Source organism: Zingiber officinale, chromosome 4A (assembly GCF_018446385.1).
Source record: "Zingiber officinale cultivar Zhangliang chromosome 4A, Zo_v1.1, whole genome shotgun sequence".
NCBI lineage: Eukaryota > Viridiplantae > Streptophyta > Magnoliopsida > Zingiberales > Zingiberaceae > Zingiber > Zingiber officinale.
Window position 1 is genome coordinate 89,377,250 of NC_055992.1, and position 22,462 is coordinate 89,399,711.

At 35.5% G+C, this 22,462-nt stretch overlaps 2 protein-coding genes across 2 annotated transcripts; one reads left to right on the forward strand and one right to left on the reverse strand.

Moving 5' to 3' along the window:
* Positions 1-4,162, forward strand: LOC121973428 (probable WRKY transcription factor 2). Its single transcript, XM_042524864.1, has 6 exons — positions 1-288; positions 465-951; positions 1,498-1,671; positions 2,052-2,848; positions 2,999-3,157; positions 3,403-4,162. Exons 2-6 carry the CDS (start codon positions 520-522, stop codon positions 3,998-4,000), a joined length of 2,160 nt encoding a protein of 719 aa, XP_042380798.1. The 5' UTR covers positions 1-288; positions 465-519; the 3' UTR covers positions 4,001-4,162.
* Positions 4,163-4,433: 271 nt separating this feature from the next.
* LOC121970122 (GPI-anchored protein LLG1-like) lies at positions 4,434-19,880 on the reverse strand. The gene is made up of 3 exons (XM_042520595.1): positions 19,707-19,880; positions 19,560-19,616; positions 4,434-5,001 (listed from the first exon to the last, which is right to left on the reverse strand). The coding sequence occupies exons 1-3, from the start codon at positions 19,789-19,791 to the stop codon at positions 4,646-4,648; spliced, it is 498 nt and encodes a 165-aa protein (XP_042376529.1). The 5' UTR covers positions 19,792-19,880; the 3' UTR covers positions 4,434-4,645.
* Positions 19,881-22,462: the final 2,582 nt, after the last annotated feature.

The window sequence follows — 22,462 nt, forward strand, 5'->3', positions numbered from 1 at the left end:
CCGTTTGATCCCAACGTATCCTTCTTCCGATCTTGCAGCTTCTTCATCCCTTTCTCGGCCAAACCTTCCGTGCCTTCTCCTTCCTTCGAATTGATGCCATTCTGTTCGTTCCTGTCTGGTTCCTATTCGTTTGTGTTCGGTGCTTGGCTTCAAAAATGCGAATTTGCATGCTTTTGGTAGCTTCGTCTCGGCGATTTGATGGCCGCTTGGGCTTGCTGGATTTCGATCTGCCCGAAAGTTGTTTGCTTGTTGCTGTTCTGCGTTCCATCCGGAAGATTCCGATTTGAGGTGAGTAGCTGTTCGTTGCTTGAGATATGAAAATCTTTTATCGATGCTCTTCATTGTAATTTCTTGCACGACTGGAAATTCCTTCGGAATCTGATCTTAGGTTTGATCTAATTGTTTGTTTCTGTTTGAAATAAGGGCCTATTCTGACTTCCTTCACATTGCCGATCTGGTTACAGCTGAATCCGGAGAGAAGTTGAATCGATCGTGGTTGCGGTAGATGATAACAACGCCATGATGGATAGCTGGCTGCCTCCAAATCCAAGCTCGAGAACCCTATTCTCAAACTCTTCAAACGAAGAGTTTGGTCCGAGATCATTCTCAACTCTCTTGGTAGAGAATGGAAATTTGGGGCTTCCATGGAACTCCGAAAACCAAAAGGTGAATGTGAGCTCAAGAATAGAAAGTGAGGTTGGAGTCGATTCCTTGAATGATCTCTCGCCTCAACCAAAGTTGTTTGGTGACCCTATATCGAGCTCATTCGGAAGTCTTGCAGAGAGGATGGCAATAAGAAAAGGTTTTCATGTTCCAAAGCTTGATACAGTTAATATCCAATCCACCAGCATGGTTTCATCCTCAGAAACTCCGTCGCCATATCTAACAATTCCGCCGGGTCTTAGTCCTACCGCGTTGTTCGACTCTCCAGCTTTGTTTTCTGATACATCGGTAAGATGCTACCCACCGTTACTTTGTGATTCTTAGGTGTTGCCATGAATTCATCAAGATGCTTGCAAAGAGAATTTAACAGAGGTCTTGTTTAGAAGAATCTCAAATGCAGTAAAAATGTGGAGCTGTTGTTTCAATCTTACCCTACAATTCACAAAGTTGTTGATTTTAAATAGTATCTCATTCTTTTTCTTTGAACTTGTTGATATGGCATAGTTCTCTTTAAAACCAAAAAGCGTTTGAGAAAACAGATTCCACCTAATTATCATACTGTAATAACTTGTTGAAGAAATGCATGCACAAGTTTTCTGATAATTTGAACTGTTTTCTTGTTAAATTTCATACCAAACAAAGAAGCCCCTCATAGTTGTTTGAGATTCTTGTTGGTTGGTTCTAACATTGCATATTGAAACGGCATGACGTAAATTGCCATTAAACTGAATCTAAATCTAGTAATTTTCACAATAGAAGTTGGTTAATGAGTGTTTTTATGAATTGATTATTATACCTCTAGGAATTTGATGTGTAACTGTGTCATATTTCTAGGATCAACCATCTCCAACCAGCAAATATGAATTTTTGGAGATTCGTCCTTCAAACGCAATGCCTGTCTCATGTTTGGCGATGTTCGAACACAACCTATTTGAAGACATTTCAGAAGCATTTCCTTTCAAGACTCATATAGAATCAGATTCATGTCACTCTAGATTGGTAAAGAAGGTAATATGGTGTATCTTGCGTATGGATTATGCAGTTATGAATTCATACCTTTCTCTTGAATCATTTCTATGGACTTGGATATTTAGAATTAGTCACATTGGCTGCATTGCAGCATCAATCCTTCTAATATCTATATGATGTGAGCTAGGATACTCAAAATATCTGAAATATAGAGGCTCATGAAAAAAGTTAAAGAAGAATTGAAAATGAACGACGATTCTATCAAACTTGGTCTTCCAGATTCATTTTGTAGCTAAATACAGGAATGAAATCATAAAGAATGGAATAGCTATTTGTGTAAACCAAACATATCATTAGACCTAACCTTGCTAACAAAAATGTCCAGATTAACATTGTTATTTGTTTCCTCTCTAATCCAGTTTGAGCTACCAAGCATTGAGGGGTATGTTCAGATGGAAAATCCCGCAGAGGAACGCAAAGTAGAAGCTAGTAGTGAGAATTTCCAATACCAACCAGAATTCTGCATTCAATCTGGTTCTACTTTTGCATCTGATCAAAAAAATACTACAAATAATGCTATGCTAAACCAGCAAATTGCAGACTCTATTGTGGTGAGTGGCCGACAAAACAGAGAAGCAGGCCTACGGAGGGAACTCTCTGCGGCTCTTGGGACTCCAGCTGAGGATGGATATAATTGGAGAAAATATGGCCAGAAACAGGTAAAGGGTAGTGAGAATCCGAGAAGCTACTACAAATGCACTCACCCAAATTGCCAGATGAAGAAGAAAGTCGAGCGGTCTCATGAAGGTGGGATTACTGAGATAATCTACAAGGGTTCCCACAACCATCTGAAACCTAACCTTGATTGTCGGTTTAGTGTTCCTTCACCAAACCCACTCAATGAACTTAAGAGTGATGGCTCAGAGCAGCCAGATTCACAAGCAAGTTTTGATGAAAAACCAATAAAAGGAAGCTCTCAAAGTGGTAATGGATGCCAAGATTGTTTGGGGGATGGCCTGGAGGCAACTTCAGCTGCACCAATTGCTGCTGAATTCTGTGATGCCTCTAATGCCTTGCAAGAGAACCAAGATGGTGATCATCCATCCCCAGAGTCTATTGATGTTTCTTCTGCAATGTCCAATGATGAAGAAGATGATCAAGAAACTCATGGCAGTATCTCCCTCAGCGGTGGAGAAGAGACAGAGTCAAGATCCAGGTTAACATTTGCTACCACTTAAAATTTGCCTCTTTTTTTTTTCTTGAGCAAGAAAAATTCATCTTTTAGACTAAATTTGGTAATTGATTTTTTTTTTTGTATTCATGTCCCATAAAATTCACTTGTTTGCTTTCATTTATTCTAATTTAGGAAGCTAGATTCTTGTGTCGTTGAGATAAATGCTGCTTCAAGAACAATTCGTGAACCAAGAGTTGTGATTCAGACAATGAGTGAGATTGACATTCTTGATGATGGATATCGTTGGCGAAAGTATGGCCAAAAGGTTGTCAAAGGAAATCCAAATCCAAGGTATGCCATGATGTGGTTGATGAATCTTGTATATTGTCTGAATATTAATAGTGATATAGTTATGAATGCAGTTAGTGAAACAAAATCCAATAGACGATTTCAAATAGTTGGGACTAACACGATTTGTTACTATTAGCATTGAAACTCATTTAACTGTTGAACCTAGTTTCTCTTCTTTATTGATATCTTGTATTGAGCTTATAAAATCTCTTCCTCGAGCATCAAGATGCAATTTTTGGTTGCAGGAGTTATTACAAGTGTACAAATCCTGGGTGCACTGTCCGAAAGCACATAGAGAGGGCTTCACATGATCTCAAATCAGTGATCACGACCTATGAGGGAACACATAACCACGAAGTCCCAACGACGAGAAGAAGTGGTCATCAGAACTCTGGCTCCTCAAATGTATCATCATCTAATTCGGCTACCCAATCTCGCAGTCTTCTGCAAAAACATGAACCAATCCAAGACAGATTTGCAAGATTCAATACTCACACTCCTCTCAGCACTTTTAACTTTCCACAAAAAGGCCAGTTAGGGGCTGCTACAAGCTTCCCTTTTGCAATGGGACAGCCAAGCTTGTCCAACCTTTCTATGTCTGGATTCAATCCTATTGCAGCAGCAAGTACGCCAATTGTTCCACCAGTCCATTCATTTCCAAGTCATGGACGTCCTACTGAAGCAGGATACATGATGCATAAATTAGACCTCAAGGAAGAACTTTTGCCCGATACATTTCTTCCTCTGCCAAATTCTATGTCAGTTTATCATCAGATGATGAGCAAGCCTACCTGTGTTGTAGAATGCAGAAGCAAAGATGGCTATTCCTTCAGTCAAGTTTAACTTCACTTGTGGCAAAATAAATGTTTGAATTTAATTTTTGCAGTTTTTGCTAATGATAATATATTATACACTGAGCATAAATAAATTTTATGCTTTTGTTTAGTTGATAATTTTCCTTTGCCTTGGTGAATATGTAACCAAAACATGATGCATCGGTAGAGAGATTGCTAGTTTGGCATTTTGGATTGCAAGAGATTTGTGTTTGGTTGAGGCAAATGGCCAACCCATATGATTTATTCTCCCTAGATCCGTTTGCACAGGGATGATCTCCTCTTTCTATATACATATACATAGCTGGTTATTATTTTCATGTATTTTATGTTGTATAATTGGCATATATTTCATGTGTTTTGTGTTGTATGATTGATAATATTTGCCATTGCATTGCAGCAAAATCTGGCTCCTTGTCGATCTAACTACTGCATTCATAACAAAACAACAAAAGCTTGGCATGGCTGCTCACTTATTCCAACATCAAATCAGTTTGTTACAGACTTAAATATGTACCAATAAGCTTCCGCAAGTAAGATGTCAATTGCAAGAACAAAAACAGTCAAGGGCACAGCACTTGCAATCTATAATTGAGATTGATGACAGTCTTTCCATCATCAAGTAGCTGAAGGTCAAGTGAGTTTAGCTTCACTCTTATGAAAATAGAAACTCTAGAATGATTCCACAAACAAGGAAGAAAAAAGATACAGGAGTCTGACTGAGATTGCAAGAGCTCGTATTGTCCTCTGACTGTGGAGGAGCAGGACAGGGAAGTCCGTCCTTGTCACCATGACACTCATTAGCGAACAAGCCTGGAGGATAGTTCCCATTCAAGTTAATGTAACTGAACATGGTTGATGCACAGTTTGTTGTCAAATTGTTCAAGTAGGAAGCAAATGGGCATGCAAATTCTGTGAAAGCAGAACAACACTGGTCTGCAGGATACTGGGGGCCCCTGCACTTGTTTGTGAAGATCGTGTAGTTCTGGCGCTCAAAATTCACAGGGCAATCTGCAGATTTAAATAAGAAGAGATGAGATGCAAGTGCATGATTTAGTAGCATTCTTATCAATAGAAGAATTGATATCCTTTGATACTGTTCAGTTCTCTACTCTTTTACACCCCAAAGTTTACATGTACAAGCCATCAGAAACTCTCTGAATGGAACAACAACCAAACTTATTGTCATGAAAAACAAAACTCTTCTTACATCATATTCCATTGATGCTAACGAAAAGAAAATTGCCAAAATAATCCATCATAACACCTAAGGCTAAATGTATGCTTTTCAAAGTAACTAGCTATCCAGATAAATCAAGCACTTTGAATGAATAATTCAGTTTATACAATTGGTGTGGACCATATTGTAATTTTTAAACAGAAGATGATGGGCGGTGTTGAATTGAAACACTACCAAGATTTTTAATGGAACATGGTATGTGAATAATTTCAGATGGTACAAGAGTGCTGAAAACAATTTTTGCAGCAATAACCTATTCTCTGAAAACAAATAAATGAAAGATTGATACCAAAGTAGCAATGCTACAATCATTGAAATGGATGACCCAATAGATTGGATGGCATTAGAAAGCATTGTTATTTTTGTAGTACAAACTTAGATTGGTATAGGATCTCCAACGTGTTTCCAAAAAAACATACCCATGAAATTAGATTGGTTTAAGACCTTGAAAAGCTTATCATACCCATAAAACTACTTAACGTGTCAACTGAAATATGTAAAGAAATGTGCTATAGTTGTAAAAATAGTAACTATGTAAACATAATTATCACATATAAAGTACTATTTCAAAGTGCTTGTTGGTAGAACACAAGGAATTCACGATCTTGCATGAGTGATTTTAGGTTGGTATAAGACCTAGTCCTTATGTATATGCTATTGGGCACCACCAGAGCCCTAGTGGCTCAGTTGTTAAATAAACACAGATTTTTCAGCAGTTTTTTCTTGATCTAATGATGGAATATGTTGATTTCAGCGGGAATACAAGGTGGTCAAGGGTTTCTTTAGTGTGGGAGCTAATGTAGCACAGAGAACAAACAATTCTTACCTACAAAAAATTAGTAATTCCCATCTAGAGAAAAGGAAATTGAAAAATCATATTAACTCAAAAAAAACTCTGATACATGAGATCTTAACCTCTTTTATAAATTGATAGCATGACTTATTCCTCGTGCAATCATTATTTAATGAAAACTCTAAACAATCTTTTTTAAAGGCCTCCACTAATTCTTAAAAATATTAAAATTAAATAACTTTTTTTTAAAAAAGAATTCAACAAATTATAGAAACTAATGACTTGCACAATTTTGAACAATTTTATATAGAATTAAACTTCCCCATTACGTTATTCTCTCATACCAAAGGGAACTTGACTCCGTTAGGGGGGATATCACAATTTGGGAGTCCATAATATGCTTGAGGAGAAGGTTGTATTAAGTAGAGTCTAGAAATCGATGCTAACAATAAGCGACTTGTAGGCAAATCAACAAACAAACAGAAAAGCTCGAATGTTCCTTGATATGCAAATAAGTCCTCAATATTAAAAATTGGGTTGCTGTTTTAGTTAATAGGCAAAACAGCATATGCATTAGTATCAATTTTTCTCATAATTTGGGAAGGACTAGAGGAGCTAGCATGAAGTTTTTAGGAAGCATTTGGGTTGAATGCTTAGCTTGAATTTTATAAGCTTCATTATTTAATGTGATTTTCTACTTAACATTAGCATGGATTTCTCTTATGCGCTCAATAAAACTTTCAGCTGAATCAGATGAATGAGAAGTAATGATAAGCGAATCAAGTCAATGGGTTGATGAGTTTTGACTCATGCACAATTTTGAATATACTATAGTTCTTAGATTGGTTTACCAAATTACTCAGATAGGATTGGTTTAGCAAGTGGTAGGATAGGCAATTGAGATCTTAGGGGCAGATCTTTGGTGTGACGGAGCAGTTGTGACTGTGTCATCTCCTTTTTCTTTTCAAATTGTGACTGTGTCATAAGGTAGATTTGGTTCTCTCAATAGTTAAATCGATTTAATGGGTGTCTTAGAGCATTCACATCAACTTCCGAAACACAAATTTTACTTTAAATTTTACATTTTACGTAAAGAACTTTTTACATAAGCTATCCTATCCATTCTTTAATTTTAGATTTCATGAATAGTGCTTCTTTAAGTTTAGGAAATGAAATCCATTCCCTAAACATTAAGGCAACATTTGGTGAGGGGCCAGCCGTGTAATGTAATCAAAATTACATTACAATATTGATTATTTTATTTGGTACAATTTTAAAACTGTAATATAATATAATCTGGATTACAAAAGATAATAAAGTTTTATAATATGGATTACAAGATCAACACCATGTAATCTAATTACATTCCAAGCTCAATGTTTAATTAAAATTTAAATGTCAAATATACCCCTAGTCTATTTCCTGCACCAACCAATTGTCGACGTTACCGTCGCCGCCACTGTCGGCGTATAATAATATGAATTACATTTCTTATAAAAAATAATGGGCACCAAACAAAATAATGTAATCACCCTTGTAATCAAAGATTACATACACAGTATACAACTCTTTCACCAAACATAGTAATGTAATATTAATTACATTATAAATTTTATTACATTACAAACTTAATTACATTACCCCTAACCAAACACAGCATAAAATATCATTTAATTTAAGAGAGAGAGAAAATAAAGGAAAAAAATTGGGTAATGAAAAATAGATATTACATAAGGAGAGGGAAAAAATAATAAAAAAGTGAAAGAAAGAGAAAAAATAAAATAATAAAAATAATGGAAATTTTAGAATAATTAATGTAGTGTGTAGTGAAAAGTGATTGTCTAAATTTAATAAAGTGGATGGTTTATCTTAAATTTTAGAGATATTATAGAGAACTATATCAGCTTTCCTAAACATAGAATTTACCTTAAATTTTACATTTTACTTAAAAAAAATCTTTACATAAGCTACCCTATCCATTCCCAAAATTTAGATTTCATGAATAGTACTTCTTTAAATTTAGGGAATGAAATTCATTCCCTCAATATTAAAATATCATTTAATTTGGAAGAGAGGAAAAAATAAAGAGAATAGATTGTGTAATGAAAAGTAGATATTACATAGGGAGAGAGAAAAATAATAATAAAATAATAATAAAAGTGGATGAGAGAGATAAAAATAATAAAAAAATGAAGATAATGGAAATTTTAGGATAGCTGATGTAGTGTGTAGTGAAAAGTAATTGTCTAAATTTAATAAAGTGGATGGTTTACCCCTAATTTTAGAGATATTATAGAGAAACTGGTGTGAATTCTTTGGACTCACACTTGCTAGCTTGGCTAAGCATGTCCTGACATTTTGACTGTTGACTGTTGTGTTTAAAAAATGTAGATATTTCTCATCCATCATGAGAAACAAAGAGATTGTAAAGCCTAGATGAACCAAGATGGCTAGGAAGACATCACACTATATTATGTCCGTATATGGGCTAATCTCAATAGGAACCAAGCACCTTTATTTAACTGGGAGTTAGATCTGATTTACCCATGTTATCTTGTAGGTAGTTAGAGTATAGCCTAGATTCTATAAAGGGTTTGTATCAATAATAGTGTGGAAGGTCGTAGTGCATTTTCACATCATGCCGTATGATGTGAGAGAAGAAAGCATGCAACGGAGTACATGGAGTCCTATAGTCTTTTCTTTTATTGCTTCAGGCTTGTGGAACTCATCAAAGGGTTTAGCCGCTTAGTCACTACTTGGGTGCAGAAAGTATGCTACTTCGTCTTCAGGATTATGTTCCTATTCTAAAGTCAATACTCTATGAGGATGCTTGGATGCCACACAGCCTTTACCATGTCAACTAAATCTTGGATATTGGCTTTTTTTTTCTTTCCTTGGGGTTTGAGCATTTGTCTATACTTTATGGATGAGAATTCCAAAGTGAGTTAGGTTAGTGGACTTGCTAGACTATGTGATGTCGTATAAGTAGGATCACTACTTGTCGAGAGGCTTGATGGTCACGGGTAAGGGATTTTATAAATTGCTCAATCTCTTCAGTCTTTTGGCATGTCACTTCACTCGAGGTTAGGGTGACTAATTTAACTTGTCATTAATAAAGAGGGTCAGGGTTTCCTTAGGGTGCAATATGGGATTACTTCGTATTTCTAAGTCTTCAAACTTGCTTAGATATTCAATTATGTTCATGTTTGATTGTTTTAGGTTGATCCATATTGTGTATTGTTGGTTCTTAAAGTACACTGGGATTCCTCATTCACAATGCACCGATCTTGGACACTTTGTCAATATTTCTTTGTTGAACCTATAAGTTTGATTTTTGCAAACCGTGCTAGTTTGATTTTTGCAAACCGTGCTTGTTTGATTTGAGTCATACTATACCAATTAAAGTAGTCCTCCATCTCGACAGCCCGGTCAATGAATGTGTTTGGATCTAGCCAACCATTGAAGCAAAGACATCCAATTTGACTCAGTGAGTAGTATCTATGCCTAGTCTAGGTTTTGTTCTAGGGTTAGGTTGGGTGTGAGTGTCTTAGAAGTGGTCCTCTTTGTTGAGAACAGAATGGTGATCTCAGTGTGAATGATGCCTTCATGATCTCAGAGCTATATGTGATGTTAGTTCTGGTTTGGGGCTCGTGTCCTTTTCCAATTTTTTTGATAATGTTAGAAGCATAAACTTTTAACTTTTCTAGGCCTTCCACTCTAAATTAAAGGGTCTTAAGGTCATCTTTCACAAATTACACCTAGTATCTACCTTTTTAATGGTGTGGAGTTTTTCGTCATGGAGATGTATGGTGATGTAGAAGTTCGACAAGTGATGAGTATTATACATGTGAAAAAACACTGAATTTAAGCAAACAAGTAGGAAATGACCACAAAGTAATCAAGAAAAAAACAAGAAGGAAATTAGATAATGAACAAAAATTTATTAACCTACTAAACAGGTAATAAACAATGACAAAAGGTAGGAAGAGGCAATATGCAAGAAAGTTAGATGATGCACATAAATTAATTTACCTACTAATTAAACAATAAATAATTTTCAAAGAGGAAGAATGCTACCAAGTTGATGCGAGTCTCCCTACTACAGAATTTGCACTACCATTCTTTGTACTGTTAGAAGTTGAATTAAATTTGATTACGTGCACCATAATAAATGTTCGATATACATGAACCAAGTGAAACATGAATCTTGTAATTCATGTATCTAATCGATGAAGCATGGTCTAGTATTTTCTGTTGAGTAGTATAAATAGTCATGTAATGTAAAATTACAAGACAAGTCATTTTTATAATACAAGTCCTTATACTACAACTTCTCTTATCTTCCTAGTAAGCTTTTGAGAGCCCACCACCTTCCAACAAAGTGGTATTAAAGCCAATGACATCAAAATCTTTTTCTTTCCAATACCTCCAACTTACCAAACTCAACTATGAGAATTGATCACTTGGAATGAAGGTTATTCTTGGATCCGAAGGAGTACGGGATATTGTTGAAAATAGTTTTGAAGTGCCCTTAGATGTGGCAACTCGACCTCAAAACCAAAAGATGCTTTGGAGAAAGAAAAGAAAGAGAGAGAGATCAAAGTGCTATTACCATCATCCATCAAGGTTTGGATGAAGACATGTTCAAGAAAATAGCCAATGAGACAACATCAAAGAAAGCATGGGAGACACTTCGCAACTCTATTATGTGAGTAGATAAGGTGAAGAAGGTGTGACTTCAAACTCTTAAGGGCTGAGTTTGAATTAGTCTTTATGAAGGAGAGTGAACATATCTCCGACTATTTTACAAGAGTTTTTGCTATTGTCAATCAAATGAAGAGACTTGGAGAAATCGTGCCTGAAGTTCGAGTAATTGAGAAAGTACTATGCTCTCTTAGCACAAAGTTTAATCATGTTGTTGTTACAATTGAAGAGTCCAAGATTTGGAGATCATGATCGTTGATGAATTAAACAGATCATTACGGGCTCATGAAGAAATGAACCGTGGAAAGCAAGAGCAATCAAAACATGTATTACAAGCAAAGACCAATTTGAAGATCAAAGGAGGTGTTTCTAGTAGAGGTCAAGGCCAAGGACGAGGCAGAGGCCAAGATTCAATACATGGTCGTAGTCAAGGGAAAGATGAGCAATCTTCTCAGTTTGATAAAAGAAATCAAACATTTGCAAAAGACCGTGGAAGAGCAAGAGGTAATTATGTGCTGTATGACAATAGAAGAAATAAATCTCAAATTGAATGTTATTATCATAAGTTTGGATATTATTCCTGAGAGTGTCAATCAAACATGGAAGATGAAGAGGTAAATCTAATGGAGAATATGGAAGATGATGTTGAGCTATCCTTGTTTCTTGCACTCAAGGAAGACTCTAATGGAAAAGCAAATACATGGTACCTTAATAATGGAGCCAACAATCCTATGACGGGTGATAAAAGTAAATTTGTAGAGCTTGATACAAACAAGAATGACTTTGTAAGCTTTGGAGACAATACAAAGGTGAAGATTGAGGCAAAGGTATAATTCTTCTTAAAACAAAGAATGGTGATCATAAAGTACTTTGTGATGTTTATTATGTTCCAAAATTGACTAACAATATCATATTGGTCAACTTTTGAAAATAAATTACAAGATTCATATGAAAGATTGTATGCTTAGGCTACGAGATTAAGGTTCTAACCTAGTTGCTAAGGTGTCTATGATAAAGAAGGATGTTTTTATTAGACTTGAAGAATTGTGGGTCTATGTGCTTGAAGACTTATATCTAGGATCTATCATGGATTTGGCATATGAGGTTTAGTCATTTGAATTTTGACAGACTCAAAGATTTGGAGATCATAAGATGGTGAAAGAGATTCCAAATATTGATCACCCTAATCAATTATGTGAAGCATACTTACTTGGTAAGCATCCAAGAAAGAGCTTTCCCAAGCAACCCATGTCGAGGGCAACAACCACTCCAGCTTGTCTATGCTGATGTTTATGGTCCTATCAAGCCTGAATCTCTTGGTAAAAGCTATTTCTTTGTGCTCTTTATTAGGGGTGGGGAAAATATCAAAAATTTCAGTATACCGCATACTATACCGATATTTATCATTCATGTTGGTCCCTTAGCGGTCGGCTAGAGAGGGGTGAATAGCCCTGCAAAAAAAAACGAATCTTCCTTGAACTTTATAGCTTTATATTAAACTAACACTTGTATAAAATAAATATGAGACTGAAAAAGAAGAGGCACGAAGGGATTTATTTTGTTACAACCAGGGAGGTTGTTAATCCATGGAAGTTAAAAGCTCGCTAAACTCTCCTTCAGGCGGAGAAACCTCTTTACAGCAATTAAATCACTCGATTACAAAACAAAACTAAAGAAGAATCAATCACAAGTGTTGTTTTGAACCATTGAGACTATAACTGTATTTATAGCCCTGGTCAAGGAGCCTGGAAGGGTTCCAGGCGCCTCTAGGGAGATAAAACTTTATCTCCATCGCAACAGATCGCGTCAAACGCGATCCGGATAAAATTCATGGTCTGGGCGCCCGAACCTAAGTTAACTTTATGTTAACTGTTTGGTCCGGGTTCTTGCTCCAGCTCCGCTCGCTTGGGTCCGAGTCTTCCTCTCCGGCTTCTTTCGCTTGGGTGATCTCGGTCATCCGGAATAGGGTTCACCGAATACAACTTTCGGCCTTCGAGCAGTCTTCCGCTCCAGTTTCTCGTCCCTTGAAAACACCACGCGTCTCCTTCTCGTCCGCCAGCGTACTCTTCCGCAGCACCTCGTCCCTCAGACGCACCGAGCCCGTCGGCTCTCTCCCGTGCCGTCCTTCTCACTAGCTACGTCTTTCGCTCGACTTCCTGTGCTCTTAAGTTCCTGCATACTTAGACACAGGGTTAAATACCAACAGGACCTAACTTGACTTAGTTAATCACATCAAAACTGCCACAGGGTACTTACAATTCATACCGAAAATTTTACTACGGTATTATAATGTATCAATTTTTTCAGTATTGGTATCAGTATTTCGGTATACAGAAATACCTAATATATTCTCTTATAAATTATTTATTATTCTAATTGGGCCTAAAAATTGTATTGGGTCAGATAAGAAATGCTGCTAAGATGAAGTCTAATATGCTGCCAAGTTTATCCCAAACATCAAATGCAATAGAATCTGAAACATAGAAGTCTGTGGGTTGAAAAGGATTAAGAAAATCTTCAAAATCAAAGCCTCCTATAGCTCCTAAACAATCCAAGAGTATATTTTGGGAGCATTGTGAAAAGGGAAGAAGGAAGTTGTGTGATGGGAGCGAGCAACAAATAGGGATATGCAAATATTTCAAAGTTGAGATCCCAACAGTTTACAAAAGTACTAGTGGATTAAAAAACCACTTAGTAAAGAGGTGTAAGTCACATCCTCTCTATGAAGCAAGTGAGAATGATAAAAATCAACCTACATCGATGAATGAGACTATGGGATAAGGAAGTGTCATGCTTCCTTATACTTATAATCAGAAAAGATGCGAATTGAAATTGATAAGGTATGTGATTATCGATGAAGTGTCTGTTAGGCTATCGAAAGGAAGGAGTTTGTAGAGTTATTGATTCAGAATTCTTGATTGAAAGAAAGTTGCAAGTATGGTTTATGATCTATTCTTAGTTGAGAAAGTTAAGATATAAAGTGTGATTGGCGTCACAACTAATACTTGGACATTCATTCAAAACATAAATTATTTCGTAACGACAACTCACTTTTTGGATAGTAATTGGAAGTTACATAAAAGAATAATTAACTTCACAAAAATCACTAGCCATGTAGGAGAAGAACTTGGCAAGATAGTTAGGTTGTCTCAGCAAGTGGGGATAGAAAAAGTCTTTCAATTATAGTCGACAATGCTTCCTCTAATGACACTACAATTGATTACTTGAAAAGTAGAATGAAAAGTGAAAATTCATTGTTATTTGACGGGAAATACTTGCACTTGAGGTGTGCATGTCATACTCTTAACTTAATTGTTAAGGATGGCTTGAAGACGCTTAATGTTTCAATTAAAGCGGTAAAGAATGCAGTTGTTTTTACTCATTCTTCCCCATCAAGGTTGAATAAATTTAGGGAGTTAGCCATGCTAGGCAAGTTTTCTAGTACATCAACAATCCTATGGATATCAAAACAAGGTGGCATGCAACTTATAAAATGCTCAAAGTTGCATTAAAGTATAGAAGGGTGTTCAAAAGGATGACCAAAAAATGGTTGCCTTCTTTGAATTATTTTCATGAAAAAGATGAAAGGGGTAAAGAAAGGATGGGATCTCCAATTGCTGATGATTACGAGAATGCAAAAACTTTTGTACACTTTCTAAAAAATTTTATAATGCCACTTTGGAGCTAAATGCATCAAAAAGTCCTACATCCCAATTGATTTATCAATCAATGATTGCACTACAAATTGAGATTGAGAGAGAGAATTGATGATTCAGATCCAACTCTTCAAAAGGTAGCATGTGCAATGAAGTTAAAGTTTGACAAGTATTGGGAGAATTGGGATAATATGAACCCATTGATATTTATTGGGAATATTTTGGACCCGAAGAAAAAACTTCAAATGATCAAAGTCAATGTCAAAAATTTTGGAGGTACTCCTATAAGGATCCAAGAGTTCGTTGATAAGGTCAAACAACACTTGGTAACTTTGTAGATGGAGTACAAGGGAATATATTGAATGTTGAGAGTTAAAGTATGCAAATAGAGTGTGATGGTGTAGATGGTGGTACTAGAGGCGGCGGCAGTGGTCTTTGTGATGAATTGTTTGATGATGTGGAATCACAAAGCGAAGAAGAACAACTTCAAGAGATATCCAATGAACTGGATAAGTACCTAGCTGATGAGATTGAAAAATGATCTAATCAATCTTTCAATCTTTTGGAGTGGTGAAGAGAAAGTGAAACTAGGTACCCAATCCTTTCAATTATTGCCAAAGATATTTTTTGAATTCCATGCTCAATTATTGCTAGTGAGTCCGCTTTTAGCTTAGACAAAAGCTTTGTGGATTCTTTTAGAAGCAATTTGAGTCCTAAAATTATTGAGGCATTGGTGTGCACTAGTAATTGGCTAAGAGCGGAGGAGTTCAGTTTTTGTAAAGATCCAACAGATGATGACATTGAATTATATAAGAAATTGAAGAAATTGAAAAGAGTAAGAATTTTTTATTAAATTAAATTTAAATAATATATATATCATTGTTAATCTAACATGAATTATAATCCTTATTTTTACAACTATAAATGTCACTCAAGACTGTGCCAGAGCTATCTGTTCTACTTCTATCTCCACTTTGGTCTAATTTGAAGAATAAGATTATATTCATATTGCTAGCTAGATGTCTATTGAGATCAAAGTGTAGGGTCGCTAGGAGAGATAGACTAAGATAAGAGAAACTCTCTTCAAAAAGTCTAGTACTACTCATAGTTGAAAAATAAATCAGAGCTAAAGAGAAGCAATCAAAACATATAAAATATTATTAACCAAAAGAGATCTAAATTACTTAGGCATTATTAATGGTATGTCTTATATGGCAATCAATGACTAAGTGGTGCAATAAAACCCATTTGCCTACCCCCTAAAGATATAATCATGTAATGAAAGCTCAATTGCCCTTAGTTAGTTAGAATTGCTTATTCATGGTTTCCATGATAGTCCCATATAAAACAATATGAATATTTATATAAAAAAGAATTATAAGAATAGTGAAAGGGCCACTCCATCCTTAAATGGAACCACTATATTTTCATTGAAAGGGTCACTCCACTTACATAGCAAGATTGCATATAAAATGTTAGATTATGCATAATAACTCTTTCTCTTTCTATCCATATATTATTTTTTGAAATGGAACCACTATCGTTATCTTGACATCAAGTTTTTACACACGATGCTTTCTATAGGATTGTGCTTATTTTAGCACAATATGTTTTCTTTGTTGCTAGTTTTTGTTTTTCTTCTTAGTGTTTAATTTTGGCTAGCTTTGGATTCTTAAATTGTTTTTAGTTAGACATTTTTCATTGTCAAACATTTTGTGGTGCCAGTGTTTTCTTCAGCTATTATATGTAGTTATCTTGACCCTTCTTACCGCAGTTAAAGCAAGTCAACTTGCTTTTAGGTTTCTTTTCGATCTTCTTTCCTATCGTCTTGATTGGGCCCGGACAGTAGTAGCTTCTTTCTTCTTTCTCTTCCCTTTCTTGAACTATTTCTTTTTTATGGATCCAAATGATCCAACAAAACCAACAGCTATATGGGCTTGTCTAAAGATCCTTTTACATGGCGTGAGACGTCAATGAAAGTCTTGATACTTTTATTGTGAGTTAGTGTCTGCTTCATAGTCTCCCAAGAATCTGGAAGGGAACAAATAACTGTTTGAACCTGTTATTTATCGATCAAATCATGACCAGCAGTTTTAAGCTCCCGAATCATGTTCGACATCTCCCTAAGGTGTTGAACCAATGAAACATTCAGACACTTCTTGTAGCTGTCAAATCTGATTGTCAGCTATCGAAGCTTACTCAAACTTACTCCATTGTATTTCTCTTTAAGGGTTACCCAGATTGCATGAGCCGAAAGATATGACTCATACTCAAAAGCTAGGTCATCTACCATTGAACTAATCAATATGTCCTTTGCAGTGGAGTCAGTTTTCTTCCATGCCTTATAGGCATCAAGATCTCGTCTATTCTGTATAGTGGGATCATCTACAGGTTCTACCATAACCTAATTTACAGCCTCCAAAACTTCTTGTTCCTCAAGTACATACTGTATCCTGAGGTGCCAGATCTTATAGTTATTCCCATTAAGTTTTTCACCCTTGTTGAGTTTAACTATAATGTTTTTGATTGTCATAATCTATCATAAACAAACACGTTATTTAGTATTCAGTGTAATTTATATGCATGCAAGTTATGATTGACTGATCCTTTTCCATTCTTCGGTTATGTATAATTGAATATTAATTTGAGTTGGTTTACAAAATCAAGTGATAACTACGTTTTCACTCATCATTTATATGACCAATCAAATTAACATTGATAAATTCTATTACACACGTCCCAACAAATGAACTAATCATTTATTATATCATGATTTCTTTAATTAAATGAACTAATCATTTAATAAAATGAACTAATCATTTATCATGCATCATGTAGAGTAAACAACATAAATAAACATATGAATGAACATATCATTAACACAAAAATATGATGCATATTGTTAACACATAACAAACTGACATGAACTAAATGGACTAATACTGTTCATACATAATGGCAGTAACAATAACAAAACTCTAATAAACTAGATAGGCTAACATCACTCCTACTAGGATAGACACTAGTGCAGTGACCAACATTATCTCTTTCAACCTGGACTCATTTGGGGTAATCATAGGTGGGGCAACTTCAGGATTCTCTATCGGATCATTAATCAGATCCTCTTCTAGATCTTCCTCAAACATTTCCGAATATTCTTCGAACTCTTCAGGATCCTTTTCAGCTATATGGTGAAATAGTTCCTTACATAATTATGAATATGTGGCGCGTCCTTCATGACGCCCCCGAACATAGTCTGCTATCACCTTAAGATACTCTGCAAATGAACACATCAAAGCCCAAATCCTATAACTGTCCAGGATCGGAAACTCTTCTCGCTCAAGTTTCCAAAATAGTTCATCAAGTAATCTAATGTGTCCGTCGACTTTATAAGCAGAGTTATACTCTATCTCCTGGATTTCGTCCCTAAGCTGGTTCTGTCGCACTTCGCGATGAGTCAATGTGGCAATCGTCCGTGTCATCTTTAAAATTGAAATTAAATAAGTCAATACAAAACCGACTAACCAATACAAAACCGACTTAATTCAATTTATATAAGCATAGAACCAACATAATTAATCAAGAAAAATAAATCTTCTCAATTTTCAAGAGTCTAAGTCGATTGACCCATTAGACCGGTTGATTGGGAATCCAGATCCTGAGCTCGGTCCATCGTCCCATTAGAACTAATCTAATTGGACAAGGATTTTCTATATTTTCTGTTATTGTTAAATCTAAGTTCATTTCAGTCAATCTTAGACTTATTAATCAAATTCAGGTCTATTTGATCAAATTAATATCTATTGGATTAAGTCTACCCTTAGAACAAATCTAATCCATTCGATCAAATTTGACCTGATAGAACAAATTTGGTCATTTGATCATATTTGATCCAAGCCCAATTAAATCAACCCAAAGCAATTATAGTTTGGATCAAACTGGTTCGGTTAAACCAACTAATCGTTTAATCTAAACCGGGTCTAATTGAACCAAAAAATAGTCTAGTTAAACTAACCTTGTCAGTTTGGTTCAGTGAACCAGATTGAGATCTAAGCTCAATTACAATTAGTATCCAACATGCATTAATTAATTGAGACTTAAATCATTAAGTTATATAAGCTAACGTTTTTTTTATTATGACGATCCGAAATAAAAATAACATGCATATATTTATATATAAACTGCTAACATGACCACGCCATCACACATCCCTTCCCACGCTGCACAATGTGCGCTGTGCGCTGCACGCTGCACGTCCTCTGTAGCAACGAACATGCCAACATTAATGGTTGCTCATCGCTTGCCTCCTGCTTACCGGAAATTGATCGTGACCCATTGTGAGCTTGGAAGGAAACCACAACACACAGTCGTGATTTCTCGACAGTTGTGCATGACCCGGCTACAACTGGGATTTGTGAGATCAACGCCGACTTGTCCTCCACGGCTATTAGTCTCTATCAGTCCACGGTAACAACGTAAATTATAACTCAAAAAATTGCATGTCAACAGAAGACGCGGAATAGTATGGGCAGAAAAAACAACGTGGAGCCAAATCTGTATCGTGATTGCACGAACGAATAGAGGATAAAGAAAAATGAACTGAAACATTTTAATCTACATGCGTTATGATTGCAAACATTCGAACATGCATTTTATAAATTCTTTCATGCATTTAGAACCTTGCTCTGATATCAATGTAGTAATCTAAATACATGAAGTAAAATAACAACGGTAAACACTTACAACGATTTACAAGGACCTTCTTCATACACACACTATCGGAAGACTCGTGCTTAGTGCTCACCGTCGGAAGAGCAATTACAGAAATCGAAAAGCTCTCCACTATTTCACAAACCAAATCCCGCAGCCCCGAATGTTTCTTATTCTATATGAAAACGAATCTCATGTTCACAACTTCTCAACCCCTATAAACCACCCTTGGACGTACCTTTTATAATGGGAATTATCCCAGGTAAAAGAGACTTTTTTCCCAAAAGAAAGTAGGCACATTCTCATTTCTTACACCAAGCCACTAAGCACTGTCCATTCTCTTTTTTTTTTCTTTTTTTTTTTTGAATGAATTTATTTATTATTATAAATCAATTTATCATTTTTTATGAATTAAAAAAAAGTCAGTAAAGGGATTGGAGAGATGGAAGGAAAGGGCGAAACTCACCCGTCGTTTGCTGCAGCAAGCTCCGGCCGCCAGGCAAGCGACGCACGAACACGTCCTCTGAAACAAGATATCGCACAGAAAACCTCATCAGAATCCAACTCAACTCGATTTGCCATCAAAATTCAAACTTTAAAGGAGATGCCTCACCGGAGATGAATCCCGAAGCGGCCGCCAGCCCGACGAACGCAGCCAGAAGAACCACCGGCGAGGTAGCCTTCCGAATCAAGCCCATCTCCTCCCTTTCCCGACAGCGGAAGAAGACGATCAGAACCACTGACTGCTAAATTCGATTTAACAGTAGAGCTGAAACGAAAAGTCAAGGACAGAAGTCAAAGACGTGTCTGCATTCGATGAGCGACTGTGGATGATTAAAACAGTTGACTCTATGGGACGACTCAGGTCTGAATCGGTCTTTTCTTTCGGCTTTTGTCTATTTAATATTGGAGTGGCTCATTCTGTTCCATCGTAAATTTGAAATGTACAGATGAATTCTGACGAATAGTCACATTGTGAATATATGAGATGCCCTGTGTAAATCTTGAACTTTCGTTGCATGAAAATCCGTCCTTTCTCTTACATTTATGCTCGACTACTGCTAAATTGTCGACCAAGATAACCAAATCTCATTAAACATAATTGACAACAGTTCAATGGTGATCCACAAGTATTCGACGTATCATTCAATCAAATGTTCAGTATTTGTATCTCAACGTAGGCATGTTTCACTCATAGTATTTATTTTGCCCCCACGGGCTGGATCAGCTGGAAGGGTGTCTGACACTTGCAACGGAAGTTCAGAGGTAAAGGGTCACCAATTACACACGGGCGTAAAATCTCAGTTTGCTATGCTTTAAATTCCACTCGACTCCCAGTCACCCCTCCTGCCTAGCTTAACCATGATGTACCTCCTCTGGATATCTGTAGGACCAGACCCAGGGGGCCGCTAAGTTGACGGTTCCACCTTTTTGCAACTCATAGCATTTATTTTCAATCATTATATCACAATTCCCAAACACACGAGATGGAACTCTCAAGTTCCTTTGCTGCCCGACTATACCTTCCCTTACAAATTCAAATTCGATAGAGCTCTTGTCCTCTTACACTCAAACGGGTCCATCACCTGCACATTGACATAGAGGTCAGTGTGATCCCTCTGTAATCAAGTCGTCTTAACAATTCTTTATACCCTTAAGTAGGAAAAAAAACTTAAGGTCTTAATATTTTTGTAAAAAATAAAAAAAAATTATTAGAAATATTTAATTTTATTAGAAAAAATTTAAAAGAAAAGTTTCATATATTGCAAAAGAATATTTATACAATTGGAATAGTCCTATAGTAATAATTTTATATTTGACGAATCTTAGTTGTTTATTAGTAAAATTTTAAAAATAAAAATTATTTTTTGTTAAATTTGTTGGATTCGGAGCGTAACGAAATACATATATTAAAATCAGATTTGTCTCTTAAATCATAAATCTCTTCATGGTACATGTAGTTTTAAAATAAAATAATATAAAATATATCTTGAGTCTTTGATAGTCTTGAATGATATCACAAACAAATAAGATCCTCACGTATGACTCCTCTAGTGGTATACATGCTACTAGATCACGAACTTAATACGATCCGTTAGATGATATAACCTCTTAAATCGATAAAAACTTTTGAAAGTATTATAAATCTCTTTTGATGGAAGAATGAGAGAAGTGAAAGTAGTTTTTTAGAACCTTTCCAGGGGTAGCTATTTATAGCTTTAAAGGGAGATGAAGAGTTAAGGTTTCTATTAGTTCTTTATTTATAATCTCTATTAATTAGGAAGATGAAGAGTTATGACTTTCATTAATTCTTTATTTATGACCTCCATTAATTAAGAAGATGAAGAGTTATAAGTTTAATTAATTCTTCATTTATGACCTCCATTAATTAGGAAGATGAAAAGTTATGACTCTCCAAATTTACAAGGATTACCATGATTGTGTTTATCTAAATTCTCTATTCCCTCTTCTTTGAATCAAATAAAATCATATTTGATCTTGACCTGTATTAACTTATAATATTTCAGAATTAATTTTTATTCTGAAATAATCAATTGATTAATTTTAGTATCCATTAAAATAATCAATTATAGATAATGTTCATGTGTTATGCGTGTGACTCTCTAGGTCTTATACACAAAGACAATGTAAATCCATACACAGATAAAGATAATCGTCTAGTAATAATTTTTAGTCACCCAACGTGATAAAATTAACATTAGTCATAAACTATAAGCCATCATGAATCAATTATTGTGTAATTCAATCTCTTCATTTAAGCCTATATCCCAATTAATTCGATATATTATGTATTATTATCAAATTAATTATTTTACTTGATTTCTAAGATATAATAGACTACTCTTGAATGATCAAACATTCCTCCCATGCCCATGAATTTCGAGTCACTAATATCTCTATCAAGCGGTCAGAATATTAACTCATAATCCAAGAAAGTGATGAATCCTCTATTGACTCGACACTATTATCTCTACGATTTACCATACACCAAACTACCGTATTAATAACAATCTGATTAAAGACTGCTTTTAACAGCGTCAAAGTATATCACTCCACGTATAGAATAAATATATGTCTCAAGTCAAAAGATCAGTTACATTCGTTCATAAGAGTAATGACAAATGATGCTTAATATATGGTCTCCTCTTAAACAAGTCGTGCCCAGTATACCTCTAAACTCAAGGCACCCCCAAGTACAACTTAGATATCCATCCCTCGATCTATCTTGACCTAATTATACTTAGCGTTGATCTAGATATCCATGTTCCTTCTAGATATATATCCGATCAAGGACTGTTTTCAGATTAATATACCCGTTATTCATATACGTATAGAAAAGTAAATAAT

What these genes read in the sequence shown, in the direction of transcription:
- LOC121973428 (XM_042524864.1), top strand. Translation starts at nt 520, where the DNA reads ATGATGGATAGCTGGCTGCCTCCAAATCCAAGCTCGAGAACCCTATTC. An exon ending in GAGACAGAGTCAAGATCCAG is followed by an intron (nt 2,849 to 2,998) that starts GTTAACATTTGC and finishes ATTCTAATTTAG; the next exon opens with GAAGCTAGATTCTTGTGTCG. An exon ending in AAAGGAAATCCAAATCCAAG is followed by an intron (nt 3,158 to 3,402) that starts GTATGCCATGAT and finishes TTTTGGTTGCAG; the next exon opens with GAGTTATTACAAGTGTACAA.
- LOC121970122 (XM_042520595.1), bottom strand. Translation starts at nt 19,791, where the DNA reads ATGGGCTTGATTCGGAAGGCTACCTCGCCGGTGGTTCTTCTGGCTGCG. An exon ending in CGCTTCGGGATTCATCTCCG is followed by an intron (nt 19,617 to 19,706) that starts GTGAGGCATCTC and finishes ATCTTGTTTCAG; the next exon opens with AGGACGTGTTCGTGCGTCGC. An exon ending in CTTGCTGCAGCAAACGACGG is followed by an intron (nt 5,002 to 19,559) that starts GTGAGTTTCGCC and finishes TTAAATCTGCAG; the next exon opens with ATTGCCCTGTGAATTTTGAG.